At 37.0% G+C, this 21,649-nt stretch overlaps 1 protein-coding gene across 2 annotated transcripts in view; it reads right to left on the reverse strand.

Annotated features, from left to right (window-relative positions):
• YAP1 (Yes-associated protein 1) overlaps positions 1–20,223 on the reverse strand; it is a 41,486-nt gene extending 21,263 nt beyond the window's left edge. Inside the window, exons 1-2 of one of the 2 annotated variants that reach the window (XM_009587828.1) lie at positions 20,108–20,223; positions 11,826–11,939 (exon numbers count right to left, since the gene is read on the reverse strand). In XM_009587828.1, coding sequence (XP_009586123.1) covers positions 11,826–11,939; positions 20,108–20,180 — 187 coding nt within the window. In that variant the 5' untranslated portion in view covers positions 20,181–20,223. The remainder of the gene's footprint in view (positions 1–11,825; positions 11,940–20,107) is intronic. The other variant, XM_009587829.1, reaches the window with a different exon arrangement.
• Positions 20,224–21,649: the final 1,426 nt, after the last annotated feature.

Raw genomic sequence — 21,649 nt, forward strand, 5'->3', positions numbered from 1 at the left:
GAGACCAGTACGGTTAAAGTCAACAGAGGCACTGGAGTTCCCATAGTGAAAGAGAGGGCTGGGAAAGGCGGAATGTATTACAAGGGCATTATTTTCAGGGGCTTTCAGTTTTGGAATTAGCTCTCCATCTTGTTGTGTGGAACAGCCTGAATCCGTTAACATTCACAATATGCTGCAGAATGCATTTGCTGAAGCAGTGATGGGAGAGTGGTAGGGTTTTTTTTTTTTTTCTGGGAATGAGGATTATGGTTTATGGGAACTAAGGAAAAAAAGGGAGTGAGCTTCTTTTAGGATGACAGGCTGATTTGGTGCAAAGAAAACCATCTGTTTTATTAGTTTGAATTAATGTTTTCATCATATAGAGAGGATTCCTGGAACACTAACACTTTTAACTATCATAAGAAAGGAGAATTATCTCATAAAGAATCTGTATCATCTTTTCTCTGAAAAGTCCTTCAGTCTCCACTGTCTTTTGAGTGTTCAACTTAAGGTACAATAGTGCTTTTCTTCTCTTCCAAGAAAGCCTAAATATATTTATCTCATAATAGCAGTAAAAATGGCTGTTGCTTCCCGGCGTTGCTCCCCCTTTTCCCCTTGCCACAGCTCATCTTTCCACTGAGAGGTAACATACGAAGAAGAAATGCCATATGCTCACTGGAGTGAGGACAGAAAAGAAAAAAAAGTCAAAACCAGTTACAGACTCAACTCTCTAGTCTACCCTTTCAACTATTCTATAGGTCCAGCACAGAGTCAATAGTTTAATGGACAGGTGGATCACATTTTCATGAGTCGAGTCAAGTTAAAATAAAATGAAGTGTCAAATAGCTTGAAGTAATTTGAAATAATCTTTTATGTAGTTACTTGTGAGAGACCTTCATACATACAATCATAAATAAGATAAAACTTCCTGTAAAGGTAAGTGAACAGGTGAAGTAGGAATAGAAACTGAATCCCAATACCAAGTAGAAACAACAGAGTGAATACAAAGGGCTGGAGGTTCAAATCCAACCTGCAAGTCCCATTCTGACCCAGCGGGGAAAAAAAATAGTGGGAAGATGATGTTGCTGTGGATTAAAGCTTAAAATCAAGCAGTTGATCTTACGAGACATCCAGCACCACTTCACCATCAAAACTGAACTTCAGGAAGAAGGTGACCAGGATGAGCCAATCAACCAGCTTTGCAATGTGAGCTGTGGTCCCCAGGGCCAGCAACAGGAAGAGACAGGACAGCTTGTTCCTTTGCTGAGCAGAGACAGGACCTTCATACGCCTCAAAACACCAGAAACTGTTAAGCAGAAGTTTCAACAGCACCAACAGCTGTCCTGCAAGGATGTGAGCAGTGAGCTGTAATTACAAGCTCCAGGACCTCCACTGGGCCATCCCTGCTGGAAGACTGACAGCAATTGGACTACCTACATTTACCAAATTAGGGCAAAGTTGAAGCTAGAGAAAGCAATGCAAAGGAAAGGCAGCCCACCTAGCAGCTCTAGACAAGCTGGACATGACACCGCTGGAGTGGGGAATACATCTCCTCCTTTCTCTCTTTCTACCCAGAATCCTGTTAAGTCTGGAACCAAAACTACGCCTTTTGCTTTTTATCTCTTACCCTCTTTCACCTTGAAAGCAGGCAATGAAGGGGTTAGTAGGGGACAACAGAAAACACCGCCCTTCTCCTGCTGTTAGCTAATTCTGCAACTCAAGCAGAAGTCTGTACTACCCTTCAGAAGTACCAGGATTCAAACCCTGGTATTAAACAAGATGGAAGGTCAATTACAGCAGGAAGTAAAGAGGGATAAAGGTTAGAAAATTAAAATCACCTGAAAGAAGCACATCTAAGTTAAAACCAAATTACCTAGCTTGTAAAAATTAAGTACCCAAAGCTGAAGAATATCAACTTTCTTTAGGTTAAAAAGGCCGCCTTTATGGTCTAGTCTCCAATTATATAATCATGGTTTTGGAGTCCCTGCCTCATGCAGTTCATAGCCAAGTCATGTTACAGATAACCTCGTAAAAATTTAACAGTTTCTAACCTTACTTAACCACTTAAGTGCAATATCACTAACGTTCCTTCAACATGTTATGAATTTGTTTTTCCTGCATGCACCATAGAAGTATTAATTCCCTAGGTCTCTTTTCTACTAATATGCAGCTTTGGAAATAATTTCCGTTTCATGCCAAGTCTTAATATTTTAAATACCTGCATCTTTCTGACAGCTGCTCATATTATTCCTGTTCTTCCTGATCACAGTTTGCTCCATTCTTCCCATCTACTGACTTTGCAATTAAAACTGCAAGAAATAAATCACGTTTGTCTGATGTTTTTCGTCTTATTCCATCATCCTAGATCCCTGAAATGCCTTCTAATGTCCCTTTTGAAAGTAACGTTTCTAACTAAAAGTGTATCTAAAACAGGAATATCAAAATATTGAGACTTCAGTGTATATCTAATATTCATCAATAAATATTGAGGGAAAATGTAATTATACGTCTTGATAACTCTTCAGAAACCAAACCTAAAAATCTAGTTTCTAAATTCTTATTCGGGTATCCATTAAAAGGATTTTTTTGAGCATTTTATTATTTCAAGAATGCAAGTGCAAAAGACTTCAAACGGACAAGATTTTGAACCGTTCTCAGAACGTCCTCAGACCATGGAGATGTTTTTCATGTAAGGGAACTATTTTTAACTGTGAAATTAAAGAAAAGTTTGGACATTAAAAGAAAATACTGCTAACTGAATTTTACTGACTTAATAACATACCCAAGTGAAGAACCAGTGGAAAAAAACCAACAGTAATACCACTAAATGATTTTCAGCCATCTTAGCTGATTACACAAGTGTATCTTCAAGGGAAGCAGAAAGAAGAATGTGATTTTCTATCATTTCCAACACAATATTTAATGAAAAGAGGCAAAACGCATCTTGTTTCAAGTGACAGGGAAAAAACCAGAGGGTTTTAAAGTTTTTTTGTTGGTGGTTTGTTTGTTTGTTTTTAAATTCTCAATTCTCCATTACTTACTGAGGACATGACTGCAGAAATCTGCACTCTAAAGAATATGCTTATCAATGTGATCTCAGATAAGCACATTTTAATTTTTCCACACCTCACGGGTTTGTGATGATCCTGACACGCACAGCTCTTTTTAAGTACTTTGAATTCAAAGGCAAGGAGCTTCATTTGTCTATTAGAGTTAGGACTTATCAGTTTTCTGATGCATCCTGTTCCTTACCTTCCGTGGGTATGGAAAGCATTTAAATAAGGGGCTCTGCACCCACACAGCGGAGGCTGCAAAGACCTCACAGGCAGAGAAGGAACAAACATCTCTTTGTTTCTAGAAGAGGGGGATTTGAGGGAGGAGGAGGAGGAGCAGACAAGTTAAAAAACACGGGCAACTTAAGACAATAAAAAAGATCTTCCCGTCCTATAATATGGCTTAGCTTCACAATCTGCAGGATACAGTCAATTGTAATAGCTGCAATACGCTTCTGAGAACAGAGAATTAGTGGTCTTCAAATGTTACGCATTACATGTTCTACTGTCCAAACTCAACAGCAAAATGCCTGTTCTGTACTGTAGCAGGTAATACTTGACAGTAACTGACAAAAGTTTAGACTGCTGTCTACATCCTTAATGGCAGGGAAGCGGGGGGATGAACCAAAACAAAAACCACAAACCAAGACAGAGAAACAATTATCAGTCATTGGTGCTAGAGAGGAAAGGCCAGCAGACTGTTAACAACCCAAACATAAAAGGCTAATTCTCTCCAAAGATCCTATGCCAATTTAATCACACATCCCAGGGCACTGACAGTTTGCAGTAACACGGTACCTTTCCCCTATGCAGAATTACATGCAAAGATTGCTGTAGAACACCCTTAATGATTAACAGACACAGCTGAATGTTTGATGGTTTTTCTTTTGTATTTATCATTTCACCCTTCAAAACTAAAACTAATTTTAATCTGCAAATTTAAAGATGTTATTTATTTGAACAAACAACAACAAAAAAGCTCAGGATCTGAGGATACTATAACTTACTGTTCTTAATAATAAGAATCAGTGTTTTCATTGAGGGAACTGAAAAAGAGTACTTGTCCCGTTCAGCTTCATTTGGAAACTAGACAGTTTTGTGCATCATTTTTGGTTATGGCCAGGTTTTTGACTGGTGCTAGTTTGCAGCACTGTGACAAAGGCAAAAATCCTCTTTGATTAAATTCAAAAAAGCTGTGAAGAAAAAAAAAAAATTACCAGAAGGATTTGAAAGAATGAGTCTCGGAAGTAATAAAAACTTGTTCCAAATGGCTTTTTTAGAGAGACTTGGTACGAGCATTTGTTATTTAATCGCGATACAAGTCATGTTTCTGGACTGCATTCTTTACAATGCGTTGCTATATTACTTTAGGGAGATCCCAGTTGCAGTTTCATCATGCTGCTGTTATAAAACAACCTAAAAATTAGCAAAATAAAATATTGCATTGTTTTCAGTCTCAGATTAATCCGAGAATCCTGGAACTTAGAGTAAGGGGGAAACCTGAAACAGACGGTTCTCCAGGCTCATTTTGCTGTCTTAAGTGTACAAACAAATTTTAGTGTCTTAGGTAAAAAGAAATATTCACACACTCCTGAGCTGGACTCTTGGTTAAAACAAGATATATCCAATGAAAATACTACCTATTACAGAAGCATGACCAAACTACAGATTGATTACTCTGCAATTATCAATTATTTGTAGTCAAATGGATTAATTTTGTCTTTTTGGTCTTCTATCACTACGGCACCTGCTGATTAAAACAATATAAATTAATTTAAACAGTTCTTTGTTTTCTTTAATAAAACTGCCATTGTTTTTAAAAGTTTTTCTGTATCCTAAAATGCAGAGGTGCAACAGCTGGATTGATTGACCACCACTAAGACTCTATAGCATGCACAGACAGACTTACACTGGAAACTAAACTGGAGTAAAATGCTGTTGCAGTTGTTCACGGATCTAATTTTTTTCCCCCCATAGAAGTCAACAGCATATTTATAAAGCACTTTCATCACTCAATGTATGCCAGTTTCAGAAGAACTGAAATATTCTGGCCAGTCAGAAAAGCAAATACAAATGAGATTCAGCAGTAAAGTAAACAGCTATAAGAAACTTCTGCTCAGTGCATGCATATAAAACAAAACATTTTCCATTCTTTAAAAAGAAATCAATTTTAATTTTGGAAGTCTAAACAATTTTTAAAACATTTATTTTTAAATCTTCATACAGAATGGAACTGACAGTGTAAGTATTAGTACTACAGGAGAACTATGTAGGACACAATGCATAGGACAGAATATGAGAAGAAACCTCAACTAACGTCACCTAAGTTTAAAGTGTATGTATGAAACATTGAAGACTACAGAAAGTGCAGGACTCTGAGCTCAAGGCCTCGTGTCTGTCCACTGAATATCTGGCAAAATATATTTAATCAAAGCTACTCCGCATTTTAGACCAAAGTTTAATCAGCAAAGAATCTACATAACGGTATTAGCTGCAAACAGTTTCACTGCTTAATCACCGCATAATACTTCCTGGGTTAATTAGGCCAAAACACAAGCTTCTGTATAATTTCTTATGAAATAATATGAAAACTTTTTTTTTTAAATGCAGGTTTCCTTCAATTTGAGGGGAACAAATCCTGTGTATATGCATGTGCACATCTGCATCTTTTTTTTAATCTGTCATAAGCCCGTTAGAAATGATTAAACAGGAATTACAAAATCCAGTAAAAACTACTGTAATTAAAAAAAAAAAATCAACAGTGTAATGTCAAGAAACAGAGCAAAATTGTTTTCTGTATATAAGAAACTGAAATCGTGTTTCAACATGATTGAGTTCAAGGAGGAAAAAAGCTGACGCTTCTTTGAATATTAGATTATATATGATTAGGTATAGAATATATAATTATTGTGTGTGTGTGTGTATTTAGATTACAGATAATGAACAATGTGTTCAAAACGATGCACCTTCAATTTTTAACTTAGTATGCTCATTAACAGAGACATGCAAACTGCAGTGTTAGAAGGATATGGTGGAAAAAATGGCCCTACTAGGAGTGCAGTTTCTTTCACTGCCACAGCTGTTCTAGCACAACACTGGAAGTAAGCATTATTTTTACTGGCATAAAGACACCATTACCAACAAATGTCCTTTCTCAAACAGGATTAAATTATTCTGAAAACAAAACCAAACCAAACCAAACACAAAACAGGTATAAACTTACATAAGCCTACTGACAAATCCTTAATAAAAGTGAGGGTTTTTTTCCCCCTTTGTATTAGTATACAAATATTCTACATAAAGTAGGTAACTGCATCCTTACACAATATTTGCGGACAGATTTAACAATTTCTTCAGTGAACTCTGTTCAGTAAAGAGGTCTAAATACATCCTGCTTTCGAACAAAACAAGATTTCACTTTCTGATATGATGATGAATTTATTGTCACTACCATAAGGCCAGCATCCCCTATTACAAAGGGATGCTTACCAGTGAAATTTCATCTGCCTCTGCAGATTCGCAACGAGCTCACTTTGACACAAGTCACTGGTTCACTGAAAACTGATGCTGCTCCATCTGTACACATTCTCTGACACACGTACCAAAATACAGAAGTCTCTTCCCCATCCTAAGTGATCTCCTGAAATTGTTCTTCTGGAAGAACAGAGACAGGGAAATGAAAAAATCTAATACTAATAGACCTTTCAGATGAGTCAAATCCACTTTGTTTCAGAGAGCATGTAAAGAGGATATGCCACTGAATTTGCAGATCAAAACCAAATGTGGCTCATGCTCTGCTTTTCTCAAAAATGGAAGGCAGATCTGGAACTTAAAAAAAATCTGAAACTGTGACCAGACATAAGGTCTGGGGTTTTTTTTGACCAGACAAAGGCCAAAAAAAAGTTTTCCCATCTAGGGTTCTAGTTCTATCTTGTCCACAAATCTGCCTCTGGCAAGGCTCCTACTAACTAATTTGAAGAAACACATATTAAACAAACTGCTAGACAGGTAAGGGATAAGAAAGCAACACTATGGAATACTTCCTTTTAATTTCCGATACTTAAAAATTAGCAGATGCTCCAAAGCTTAAGCTTTTAAGTGTATTTCAGGTTTATTGTGTGATTGGATTTTTTTGTCTGTTTGTGGGTTTTTTTCTTTTTTTTTTAAATAGAAATGATAAATACATGTTTCAATGAAATCTACCAGTGCATTTTACTTCAGTATTTCTGAACAAGCCCTTTTCATTGTTTCAAAGGTATAATGTTCTTACATTGCAAAAAAAAGAAGCAGAAAATCCTGATGTGCATTTTCTATAGTCCTACTGTTATTATCGCTTTTATTTCTTTTCCTACTTGTGTAGTTCAAGCAGCTACTGGACACAGAGCCCCTATGGCACTTTCCATAGTGATATTAAACATTGTCCTGCCTTGCCTTCCCCCTCATCCAAAATTCATACAGAACTTCAAAAAACATGCATATAATCTCTAAGTGGGAGTGATAAAAATAAAGTCATGGCAACAATTTCAATCTGAGGTCACATCTTTTACTTCATACCCCATATGGCAGCTCCAACATTTGAAAGAACAGAAGGAAAAAGACTGGGCATGTGTAACACTGGTATCATCACTAGTAACAAACCTATAAAACCGAAGTCTGGAATAAAATAACAAGAAAACTGAAAGAGTATCCTGTTTTACTCCAGTTCCTGCAAGACAGACTTTTCTGACTACTCTACTGGAGTACTACTGTTTAAACACAAGACTTGCATTAACCCAATAGAGACACAGAAATCAACTGCCAGTTTCCGGTATTGTCCCACTTCAAGTTCACTGTCCCATCTTCAAATTTAACAAATTAAGTATCCTCAAAAGGCAAATTTTTTTAAGTTGCTTTTCAAAAACAAGTCCTATCATCTGCAAAGTTAAATAACAGTTAAAATCCCTTTCATGGTATTTGATACAAAAGCCTATTCTTGGAAACTTGTAGCAATAAAGTTGAACGATTCCAAACTTCAACTGGTTCTAGGAAATTTAATTTTATAGAAAAAGCAGATGTTGTTCTACTTCACCAACTCCAGCCACTCAGAATGCATAGCTGACCTGCTTCCTACCCAGACGTTGACTATCAAGAAAACGTATTAACTTATCTGGAAGGCTTAAGAAAAACAGTAGGATCTGTGAAGAACGACCAATGGACAATAGCAGAAGCTAGTAAAAGACAAAACAGTCCAAAACACAAGCTCAACCTGACAGTCCAATTCTCTTAAAGAAATAACCTTCAAAAAAAAAATAAAAAAGGTAATTTGAAGCCCCTTACTATGAGGCCTGCAAAGGCACTGAGAAGGTAGGACAGCATGTTTGTACCAGATGCTCCACTAGACAAAGAATCCTGCTGACACAGGCCTAAGGACCCCCTCCTCCCATCCCCATTCTTTTGATCCCATGTCATCTCTTATGATTGCCTGTGCTTTGCATGAGAAGACCCTCCTTTCACACTTAGTTCTTTCCTAGATTTTAAAGTTAAATTCTCCTAACGCAAAACTGTTCTAAAGTCAAATACGCAGACTTGGAGGATCAACATCTGAGCCACAACAAGACTTCACCGTCATTTAAGTGGTGTAGCTGAAGACCTCAAGCCCACTTCAAAGATGTTAGATCTGAGTCTTGTTCTTATCTTTAACTTGGAGCACTCAGGTTTTAGACCCAGCCTACTCCACAGCCAGGTATTCTGACAGGGACTATTATCTGATGCATTAGTCTTAAAAGCCTGCTCCAAGAAAGAATCCATATTAACTGCATCCTTTTATTTTCTGTTTAAAAGCATGAATGCAATACTTGTAAGGGGAATTGGGTAAGTCAGTAGGTGTGTTTGCCTAAAACAATTTCTTCAAACTGATCCTCCTTCCTCTCTCTTCTCTAGCCACACTATTTTTAAAAAAAAAAAAAAAAAAAAAGGTATATGCACACCTACTAGAGAAAATAAAGATGAATGCAAAGCTACCATCTGATGAGGAACATAGAGAGCCATAAGGGCTGTCTCCCTGGAAGCTGCGAATTCAGAAGCAATAAGGACAAAGACTCTTCAAACCTTCTGTTTCTGAATACTGAAACAGAAGAGTATGTTTGCACATACCAATTCAACAGCTTTATTGTTTTCAATAGTTCTTCAGATTGGTGAAAGTGGCAGTATCAAGGAAGAAATGAATTTCTCCTTCATTTTCAATCAGCATTAGTATCACTGTAATAATCAAAAGCTTCAACATTACAAAGATGAATTCACCTAGGATTGCTTCTGAAAGTGTTAGTAGTCAAAAAATAGTGAAAACTAAGCCCTTATATTAAAACACAGCGATAGAAAAGAGCATCGTGATCCTCAGGGGGAAAACACCCAACAGGATTTTCAACCTATATTAACCACAGAAAGGTAAACTTCTGAGTCATTCACATGCTATTTAGGGTCACAGCACACATTTGTTGAGAATCTCCACATGATAAATAAATGCAAGGCTCAGTAAGTTAGCTCTGTCAAACAGATTTTTTTCTTCTTTACTGGAGTGACTTAAGGAGGTCACAAGTGAGAAAGCAACAGGAATAAGATTTTGTATTTTCTTGGCTCAAATGATAAAAACATAAACCACAATACAATGTGTACAACTTAAGATTTCAAGGAAAACTCCTTCAAGCTCAACAGCAGCTAGCAGCTTGTCTCTATTTGCCGTCACTCTAGATCAGAAGAGCCCACATGCTTTTTTTTTTTCCCTTTCCTGCCCCTTTCAGTTACACTTGAGCTCTTTGACTGAAAAGGTCTGGAACAGATTAAAAGTCCGACCACAAAATAAAGAGCCTTGGCATGTACTCAAGCCTGTCTGGGATACACATACGCAGTGGGCCCAAAAAGGGAAGCTATGCAGCAAGAAACCCTTATGCAGTCTTTTGGACATTTCTAACTTCTTTCAGTTTAACTGCACAGCCTTAACATTTGATGGAGTTTCAGTATGCACAAGACAAGTAGTTTCTGCCCTTACAGTTAGACCATACTATTTACAGGAGTACAAAATAGTTCTGAGAAACAAGATTCATCTCACTCACGACCTCTGTCAATTAAAGCCTTTTCCACACTCCTTTTTAATTCCAGCTCATCATCGGAAACTATAAAGTAATAAAAAAAAAAGAAAAATACATACCCTGCAAGATTGCTTAAGTAAATATAATTGACCTGACTCTTCTAACTGCAAAAGGCAACACTGATTTTCAAAATGACTGCTTCCTTTTTGGCCTTATTCACATATTAAGTAATTGTGAAGTTGCAAATTACCCACACACTCCTCTTGCAACACGCAAACAGGTCTGCAACTCTGGCTGGTGTTAAAGCCAGCATGGACATTTGCCAAAGCTGACAACCTTCAACATACGCCCCACCTTTGGGCTCAAGTTGCACAGTGGTTCAACCTGTCTACAAACTGGTGAGCAGTTTATAAACAAAGTGTGACAACCTGGTGTTCTCCATAAGAGCAAATGGATGTTTAAGGTAAGCACTCAAGCCTACAATACAAAAATGCTGAAGTTTCTAACAGCCATTTCGGAAAAACAAAACAGAACAGCGACTGTGAGTTTTGCAGCTATGTGTTTATATGGCATTCATGGAGTTAATGCCTCTCCCAAAAGGGGCCCACAGTTGTTGTTAGGTCAACCCCTGTAAAGCTTCAAAGGCTTTGTATCCCCTCAGCCTGACCTACTCAGTGATCTGCACACTGTTTTCATTTAGTTGCACTGAGTCCAAAACTAAAGCCTGAAAACCACAATGATCTCTTTTTTTTTTTTTTTTTACCCCTACTGTTTTTTCCATGGCTCTGGAAAAATAACTAAAATCCAAAGGAGTTGAAAATAGTAAGTTACTGGGAAAACAAATCAAGGGTAAATTAATACAGCTAATAAAGCTTACACACACAGGTCATGGCTTTATACAAAAACTACAGTGGTAATACCACCTTAAATACATCAGAACAATCACTTGGGACAATCTAACAAACCAGTTCAGAGCCTCTTAATATTATATGCTATTGCTAGTCATAGTCATCAGTGCCAATATTTTATTTAAATGTTTGCAGCTCTGCTTTCTATATAGATTAAAAACATTACAAAAAATGTAAAAAAACAGTTCTGTTTTGTTAAATTTTTACATCTACACCTTGTGAACCCTAATTTACTATTTCTATTTCCAATATTAGTCTTTAGTCCACAAAAAGATTATTAAAATAGAAACAACAAAACTAATAATTTCTCTCCATATTGTTTAAAACAAAGTTTTGTCATGATCATCACTGTGACAAGCTGGAATTATAAGCTGGTATATGTCTCAAGTGTATTTTAACAGCATAAATTGTTATTTGACAATGCCCTCGTTAGGATAGAGCAAAGGAAAGTATATATTTGTTTGGGAATTAAAAGATTCTTCTGTGGTAAAGTTTTGCAATTTTAAAGGGAAGAGCGAGCTTGGCTGAAACTGTCTCTAGGGTAAGCAATTTCTGAATGCCACCAATTTTGGGAACTGTATGGATCATACAACAAAATCCCAATAACTAGCATTAGAAACTTTGGTGACATACACTCTTACAAGATATATGCTAATCCTTTTTATCTTTTTTTTTTTAAATAATTATTTAAATAAGGTCTCTATAATTCAAATGAAAATATGTTTTAATCGTACTGTAAAAAGTTTTCAAAATATGCCTGCAAAATTAAAGCTGAGTGAACTGAAGCGAATCAAAAATTCTGAAGTGAGATGAACTTTTACCAAAGCGTGGGTCAAGCCTTGGGTCTAGCCAAGATGTGGTCTTGTTCTTATGGTTTATGTAGTAAATTTCTCCATCCTGGGTCATAGCTTGTTCCCATCCATCGGGGAGTGGGCCTGCAATATAGAAGGAAGGAGTTGATGGCGGGCTCTTGTTTGCTCCAGCTGAAATTGATCTAAAAAAAATTCCAACATTTTACATATATAACAGTACATGAAACAGAAGAGTTTCAAGCTCATGTCTAACATTTCTAGGGTTAAGGGCAAAGAAGTGGCGGGTGGAAAATCAAAGAACAGAAAGCACTTCTATCATTTTGATTTAGGATTTGGAGTTTAATTTTATAACTTGTTTGCATCCTATCATATGCTTTTGACACTTCCTTTTGCTATAGCACTATAGTACAAAACCAGCAATAAGTCAAGCCTGCCAGAATGAAACCAGCATGAGCACCAGGAAAAAGAATAAGCAAAGAGATATTCTACCTTTCATGGGAAAGTTCATCTAGTGATTAATGCCCAGCAGCAGCAACAAGGTAACACCGATGACATCCTGAAATATTCCTCTATCTTTCACAATTAAAAAAAGTGACAAAACTCGTTTTCCCTTTACCTCACACCATAACCTTCTGTGAAAGCGTTAAAGGCTTAAGCAAGCAAAAACACAAACCTGAAGAACAGGAAGCAAACAAGCAATGAAAAAGTAAAGGTAAGAAGACACCAGGAGCAGACATAGAGACACAGTGCTACGAATAGCAGTGCTACGCCTCTACGAGCAAGAAGGCAGGGAAACCTACATTTAGGAAATGGTGAAAGGGAGGTAGGTGGTGGTGTTCTGGAGTCCAGAGCTAATGTCTGAACACAGAGTCTTGAGGTGTGTTTCCCTTATGTTCCAAATTGCAGCTTTCGAGAAAATCACCTTTTATCGCTATACAGTTCATAAACCACTCATTCCCATCTCTGTATGATCGTGTACATTCCTCTGTATTTTGCTTAGACTGAAAACTATTCTTAAAGTTACATTCATCTCATCTTATCTGGCAGGTACTTTACAAATATATGCTTTTGAATTCTTATACTCACATAGATATGGACTTTCAAAAAATATCTAAATTAGATACAGGAAGATCTTGCCTATATTACTTTAGATTTAAGTACAATCCTAAGATGATATAGCAAAAGATCCATTACAAATGTTAAGAATGTAAAAGAAATTAGAACAAGACTGCTGCCAGAAGCCATCAGATTTTAACCTCTCCTTCAGTGTAATATAGCGATAACTAGCAAAAGCCATCTGGCTGTTAGACTTGGGAGTAACAGACCATTCTGTATAATGTAAGATACATTAAGTATGCACAATCATAATTTCACACATGAGATTCAGACATACACACAAAAATATGTGTCTGTATCTGGTAAATGCCTGAAGTACCTACTTATTCTAGTTCAAGGTACATTAGCTCTTTGTCTGTCACTTTGTCCTGAAGTCATGCTCCACTAAAGCGGGAGGGCGGGGGGAGGGAAGGGAAGGATAGATTTGTTTGCTTAATCTCAAAAGATGTTCTTCAAGAAATGTCAAAAAGAGTAAAATAATAATTCGATTGCATTCCAATAATATCCCAAGTCATAACCAGGACAAGAATTTCTTACTGTGGTCTTTGAAGATCCCCTGCAAACTACATTTCTAATTTAAACTCTTTCATTTTGGCTCAGAAAACTCTGCCTTTCTTTAGCAACCTCACTACTCCACCATTAGAGCTAAAGGTTTTTGAATGAGGAAAAACAGTGATCTAACCATTGGACATTTCCTTCCCATCCTTAACGCTCACAAGCTTTTAATGCTGCATACGAGTACCTCAGCTTTTATCAGGGGCTAGTGAACAGAACAGGCAAGAAAGAATGACAACACTGCAAACCACTCATAAATCCTAACATATTCACAGTATAACAGGACTTCGATGCAGAATTGAAAGCTCAAGTGCAAAGAACCCTGCACTTTGTTACCATACCCAAAGTCCAGCCGGGTGATCAGTGAGATGCTATTTCATAAAACTGGGGCACAGGAGCACAGTGACATGCCCCACATCATCCAAGTGTAGAAGCCAATGAAGAACCAAAAATGTTCCTTGACTGCTAAGCCAACACCCTAACCTTGTGAGCAGACCTTCTCACTACCATTCTCCTCAGAGTCCTTCTAAGCCACACATCTCTCAGAGATGAAACTCAGCAAGAAATTATCTTTTGAACTACAAAGCCAAAAAACCCAACTGGCTCTAGGAAAAACAAAACTAGCTTTGGGGTGTCAGTCCTGCAAGTGTATACTGGTCCAGCATGTTCCTTTGTAGCAAATAAGAACAAAATGCCTTTGAAGCAGGATGCCAGGAGTTGATCAGTCCACCTACCTGGTGAAAGAATACTGCTTATTAGATTCAGTGATCTGATGAGTACTAGCTTACTAGAGACAAACCTGGGCAAGGTTCTCTTTCTAAATAAAATGCACAGCTGTGGACAGGACAGGAAAGGTCTGTTTGGTCACCTGGCTGTCATAGTAGCACGTCTTCCTTGCTAGGTGCTGCAGGAACAGAACTTTTCTCTCTAGAAACTTTTGGCATTAATCATGATGTTGCTTTCTTCCTTGGCCAGTAAACTGCTCTCGTGTTTCTGCTGTCATCCCTACATGTTGAAATGGCAGTTCAAAAATTGATTAGTACTGCTTTCTGTAATTCTTATTTGGTTTTGTGAGCACTTGTAAAACCAAAAGACTGTCAAGTCTGATTTTGTAACTGGCTGTCTGACAAACTCTATATTAGAGGCAAGTAACAGAGGAAAAATGGAAAACCATGGTGAAGAATAGCAGACACATTCACTCAGAGCATCCAGGAAAATTCCTGTGCAATTACATGTCCCTTTTCCCCCAAAAGGGTCAATAGGAACAGAATTCCCAGCATTAGCTTATGTTTTGAAGTGACTTAAGGTATATAAGCTCTATATTGCTGCTCTTCAGACCTTCTCACTAAAATTTCCATAGCTAATGTAGCCCCTGTTGTACAAAACCAGCCATGCTGGGTCTAACTAAAAGTCCATTTAGCCCAGGCACCTAGCCTGGGGTGATAGACAGATCTTACTGCTGAAAGCAGCCCATTTAGTCACTGTCAGACTCTGTAAACTTTTAAATAAAGCACTGGATACACATATAGACCCAGTAAGTATAGTGGCTATGAATAGTCACTTGGCCTCCAACTACCTCATGTGATTTCTTGAGTCAGATTCTGTCTACTTACTAGGTGCCAAAGGATCTCTCTTTCAAGTACTTTTCCAGTCTCCCCCTGAACCTTTGTGAACGTTTAGCACCAACAATATCCCTGTGGCATGGTCTCTTACCAGTTCTGCTTGATGCCTCCTAGGTCAACTGAATACGATCACAACCATAAGCTTACAATTCTACGAAATTATTTGCACAGGGAGAGACAACCCTTCTAGGGAACCCACCATTTACTGTGGTACTTTTAAAGACAAGGTTATCCAAAAATTAGATTCCAATTTCCAAATGTAAGCCATCTTTACAAAAATACTGATACGGCATACCTATGTAACTAAATATTTATATAATGCTGTAACTTAACATAAATACATGTAATTTTAAAAGTCTGTGTGCATGTCTCTGGTGCATGTCTCCATTTTTTGTGAGTTTTTACTTTCTCAATATACCATTTTTGCCATGAAACAGAGTCTTGAACGCAAAGCAGAGCTCACTGTTGGCAGATAGAAAGCAACAGAAAGAGTAACAAAAGCAAAAATGTAGTATAGATTCAAACTATGCTGGGATATAAAGTAAATCTTGCAGTCCCTACAGTTTGATACATAATTGTAAACTAAATGTAAATAAAGCTGTATTTTATCACAAGGTTAATGCATATTAGAGGGCATCTGGATCTAGATATTAAAAGAATATGCATGGACAACCCAGGAACTGGAACACCTGTGTTCAACAGAATCACCTAATATAAACACTGATCTCTAAGAACCTTCCTAATCTTTCTCTGTGAAAGCTCAAATTTTTCCCTTCAATCACTGTCACTGCGATTCCAAAGCTTTTTAAAATTATATCAAAGTCTACAAAGCTTACCTAATGTCCACCTTTATTCTGTTGAATCAGTAAAACTTACCAAAACACACTATTAAAAAAGGGCCATTATTTGCAGATGGAGAAAGAAATGAACATTACTGTCATGCAGATACTTAGAAACTCAAGTTTCACAACAGATCATATGTAGTGTTGACTGTACACAAAGCAGAATTTGTAGTATGGCTGGTTACATAGAAGAGAAATCTGCAGCTGAAGTGAGCAAGAATCTAAGAGAAGAGCTAGAACTTGTTTTAGTTATTGGCATATTCCTCCTTACCTTCCGCTCACCAAGGGGGAAAAAAACCTCAAGAGTTATGAATTCGAGTGTCCATTTTCCTACCAACCTTTAACATGGCACTACAGCCTTCCCCGAAGAGGCAACGGAATTACACTAGGTCTACAAACTTTCACCGGGAAGCCCAATTCAACAGTGCAATGTAAGAGGGAAGACAAAAGAAGACACAGAGAGTAATCTGCTCCAAAGCTTAATTATCTAATGTCTATGAGCAAGCAGAAGAGGCTAAAGTAAGCAGTGCTGTCAAGCATGATTCAGGAAGTAAAAGTATCTGAAGAATGGAAGTATATAAATACAATTACTGTTCCCATCTCTGTTATATCAACAGTAATTGTATAAGAAACAGGCATTGCTTACTTTCAAATTTATAATTTTACCTCAGTGAGAAATGTATAGGACGCGTTCCTCAGAAGAACAACGTACCATTATTACTTTTTTTTTTTTTTTTTAATTAAGACAGAAGAACATAATTTTTCCTGTAATACCTTTAGGGAAAAAATGGTTAGAAACACACACGCAAAAAATCACAAGAGACAAGACTCCTTTTTACATACATGTTGCATATTTAGAAGTAACAGGCTTCTTTTCTTTCATCTTATTGATGTGAAGATACAATCCTATTTCACAGAAGATTAACCAACAACTGCCATCTAGAAGAGCACTGTGTTTCTGTGCATACATACGGTCCAAACCATTTTAGTTTGTAGCAAGCTAAGTTCAGCAAGACTGAGACAAAAAAAAAAATCAAATAACCAAAACAAGCGGGAAAAAAATTTCTTACTTTTCACATACTGATGTCCTCCTGTAAATGATGTATGCTTACTAACACTTATAAAATAGTTCATTCACAAAATCATGCTGGGAACAGATGAAGCGGGTTCAGCTTATTAATTTTCTTAAAGAAACATAACTTGCAGCAAGGTATCTGGATTCTCATCCAGTCTTAGCTGCCTCAAGAAAAAGGCAGCTTTTCTTAAGAAAAACAACCTAAAAATTTCAACCTCATGCTAAACTACATCTTCCCTATGCCAGTTTTGATTTTAAACACTCTTTTGACTTGCCTCCACCCTTACCACACCTTCTAGTTTTGCTTTCTTCCCATTTCCCCTGAGCTCTACTTATCCTACTTATCCAGAAAAGACAACAGGTTTATCTTCAATACGCAGACAGCAGCTTTCTGTTCTCTCTCTCCCTCTTCAGTTTGTTTTCCTGTTCTTAATTCTAGCTGATGGAAGCTTCCAATGGCTTTCAAGACAGCTCCTAAAAATCTTCTCTCTTATGTTTTACCACAGCAACTTTATTCACAAGCTCCTACGGCAGTCTGTAATTAAATACACTAAAACTTGGACAGTAACTTCTGATTAAGGGCTACAATTACTGAGTGCTATACAAGGATGAACCATACAGAAAGGAAAACATTCTGTCTTGTGGCATTTCGAACATTTTTTTGCAAGTCAGTGACCTCCAGCTGTCACAATACTTACCCTTGGTTTTTCCCAATATCTTTCATGAAAGGCTCTCAAAGCACAAGGGCGTGTTTCATTGCCAGAAATATTTCATAACAGGAAACTTCTGTCTTAAAGGTCTCAACTTTATTTCCCAGTTCTTGAGGATGAATACCCAAATTAGAACATTAAGTAGTCCTATATTTATGACATTAGCGCTCAGATTTAAGTTCCCTGTGCTGAGGTGGTACATAGTTACTTGATTTTTCCATTTCTCTCATTCTTTATGAGGCCACCAAGGAAGCATAAGTTACCATGAATTCAGCAGTAAAAAGTAACAGAACCAGATATAAGAAACTTTAGTAAAAACACACAGAGTCATAATTTAAAGTTAGTACATAAAGATTTGCCAAATCAGGTATCAGAAACAGAATCATATACAATAAATGCAGATTCAATATTATTTAATTCAAAACAGACTTTTGTTAAATGCAAGTAAGTCAAGAGTAAGCAGGTGCACCCAAAGAGCCAGTTCCAAGTCATACTACCTCAACTGATTTAAGCTTAAAAAAAGCAATGCCACGTAAACACATAATATACACAGAAGTTCTGATTTCTTCATGCACTTTATCAAATTCAGAGCATTGGGGAAAAAACTTCACAAGATTTTCAGTTCATATTCAATACAATATCATCTGTGAAGTTAAACATAAATGTTCAATGAATTTGTATTCAAATAAGTTTTTTCTCAAGTCACAAAACAACTCACTTAAACGTCTCAACTCTTCTTTATTGCATGAGCAGTAAGATCTATGCAGGATCACTTGCTCACACACTTACATCAGTCAATTGGATGTAAATTCTTAGTTTTCTTTTTAAAATAGTCCTTGTGTACTGATTGCTAGATTCTCCTTTAGATTTTTACCGCTTATAAGTAACCAGTTTGGTTTTTTTGCTAAGGACCCTTCATTTCTTTCTAAGTACATAACATGAATCCTACTTCACTATTTTTTCCCTTAAATTCTTGGTACAACCGAAGGTTTGAGGAGTTATCTTAAAACACAGAACTTATGTCAATATTCAAACAGCAAGCATCTAATTTTAGCACAAATCAGATAGACCAAAAGGCAAGACAGACCAAGGGAATTGTTTCCTTTCTCCTATTCCCTGTTCTTCAGAAGTGTCCCTGCAAAAGCATGTCATCTCTATTGCTGCAGATTTCCTGGGATATATTTACAGAAAAAATAATCACAGATATTATATTTTCACATCAGAGTCTGAGACCTTAATTGCTCTGAATCATGACTTCCTGAAGTTGAACAGGACTGTCATTTGTTTCAGGATAATCCAACCTCCTGGCCTAGCCAGCAAAAAGTTTGATTAGCTTCCCCTGCAATACTCAGTCATGAACAGCACACGTTGGTCATGCCTGTTAATCTTTTGGTATTGTCTGCAGCATATGAATTGCAGCATGAAACAAAGCTGTCTAAATGGAGAACAAAAAGCAGACCAGAGAATAAACTTTGTGAAATACAGGAACAGCAGACATACACAAAATACAATCAAGCTGTGAGAAAAGAAATGAAACATGAACCTCAGCGACAGACAGAAGGTGACAATGCATAGGGAAGAGCGCAGCAGTCAAACTAGCATGGCACCAAATTTATCTGCTTGCTCTTTGCACCATGAGGACAAGAGCGCTCTGAAAACGTACACCAGATTCTATAGCAAGAACAAGCACACTTTACTGCTGCCTAGTGACAACCCCCGCAAACTAGACGAAAAACAATTCTATATTCCAGGAAAAGATATCAGACTTCCTCAGCTAGAGGAATAATCATCATGATACAGGATTTTGGAAATGATAGGAAAGCAAGAAGAAAACCAAAACGTCTCTGCTTCTAAACAAAGTTTTCCAAGAGTTTGCTCTACTCATTTAGGGAAGACAGAAAACACGAGATGTTCACAACAAATGTAGGAAATGTAAATGAATGGGAGTTTACCAAGTCTAGAAAGTGAGCAAGGGGAGGCAGAAGAACACTGCAGAAGCACAACAGCTTCAATGCAAATTGACACTAATTCAATGGAAATTCTGCTCTTCATCAATTTAACAGCATTTTCAGTCACAAGAAATTAGACAAAAATTCTGCTTCTTTCCATGTTTGAATCATCCATTTGAAAAAATAAAACCACAAACCAAAGAACTACAGGATACTTTCTGCTGACATCATAAATATTACACAAATTCTCTTACCTCAAGTATCAGCCTCTTCCTTGATGCATCAAGCATCAACAAATTTAAAGTTTAAAACCAGGATAACTAGAAGGACAATTGTGAGATTTAGACTCCCTCCCTCCAATTAAAATAGCTACTGGTATCTTTATTTGTATGATCTTTTTGATAAATACAAATTTTGCTTACCTGATGCCGAGTTCATGATGTTCTGCTGCACGGAAGGACTGGTGGGAGCTGTAACATTCATCTGGGAAAGCATGGCCTTCCTAGGATCTTGCCATGTTGTTGTTTGATCAATGTGACTAAGACAAAACAAAGCAAGAGTTAGGACAGTCATGCATTCACAACAATGACCTGCTAGCACAAAAAGTTTAAAAACAAAAGATTAAGCCTGCCAACAACAGCCACATTCAAAACCAAGCAAGAACTGTTTGGATTCTTTCCAAGCATCATGGTATGTCCAATTCTCAAACCCTTACTCTGGCCACCACCACTTTCCCAACAAACAGCTATAGCAATCAGAGCTAGAGCAATGGTGAGATAAGGCTCAACATGACTATCATAATCTAGACTATTGTACCATAACTAGATGTGTACCCTTGAACAAAACATTCTTTTTCTTTTCTCGTTGATTAGTTACTTGTCATTTTTAAATGTGACTTCAGAGTCTTTCAAACCCAGCCAGTTATGTCTGGAATCTCAAGCACAGTCCAGTAACTTGGCATGATGAGTTCATATTCAGTGCCTAGGGAGTTGTAATGAACTGGCTAGCGAGTAATCATTAGTGTTCCCAAACATTCTGTGCATAGACCACATCCTCACATTATTTGATGGATTACTCCCCTCACCACTGTCAATCGAACAATCTCTCTGTGGTAATTTAAGTAACCAGTCACACTAGAGCAGTAATATGAAAATGATGTGCAGCTGCCTTTCAACTTCATGTAAAAAGATGATGACAGCTGGACTGTCAAGTAACTCAACTACCCTTCTGCAGAACCTAATTACAAAACTTTGGGAGCTTAGATTTATCTGTTTTGAAACTGGAAAGTACATTCAGCACTGTCACTCACAAAAGTATTCAATTCAATGAAAATATAAAAGTGTAATGAATGATTACTTCACCTTTTGAGTATGTGATTAGCATGTTTTGCTAGTGAATAACAAATGCAGGCTATTCATAACAAGCATCAACATTATCTTGATGCCATTAAGCAACATTGCTCCAAGACATACATGTGGACAAAAATAAAACTACTAATGCACATTGAGCATTGACAACAAAGCTTGTATCGATTCATTTAGAACTGGTATCAATTAAAACTCATATTCAGATAGTATTGTTATGAATTAGAATCCAACACATCATTAATTTGGTACCTTTTTTCCCTTACATTAATAATTCTTAAAGTTACTTTTTTCTGGATTACATGGAATGCCCATTTTCATTTACTTCAGCAAAAACACAACATTTGAAGCTGCAATATAAATTACGTTGGTGATCTGAGTTCAAAACTAGGTACTCCAACTCATACCTCTTTGTACCCATGTCTTGCATTGTGTTTTGTATGTATGTATCTTGGTGGATCAACGCGTATTTGTACTGAACTATCAATCAGGCTGTAAATTTTCCATCTTTTTGTTGGGATTAAATAATAATTGCACAGCAACTGTTCCCAATTCACAGTTTCTCTTATTTTAAGGCATATAGAATCATAGAATCATAGA

The sequence above is a fragment of the Fulmarus glacialis genome, unplaced genomic scaffold (assembly GCF_000690835.1).
Source record: "Fulmarus glacialis isolate BGI_N327 unplaced genomic scaffold, ASM69083v1 scaffold6971, whole genome shotgun sequence".
In the NCBI taxonomy this organism is placed as follows: Eukaryota; Metazoa; Chordata; class Aves; order Procellariiformes; family Procellariidae; genus Fulmarus; species Fulmarus glacialis.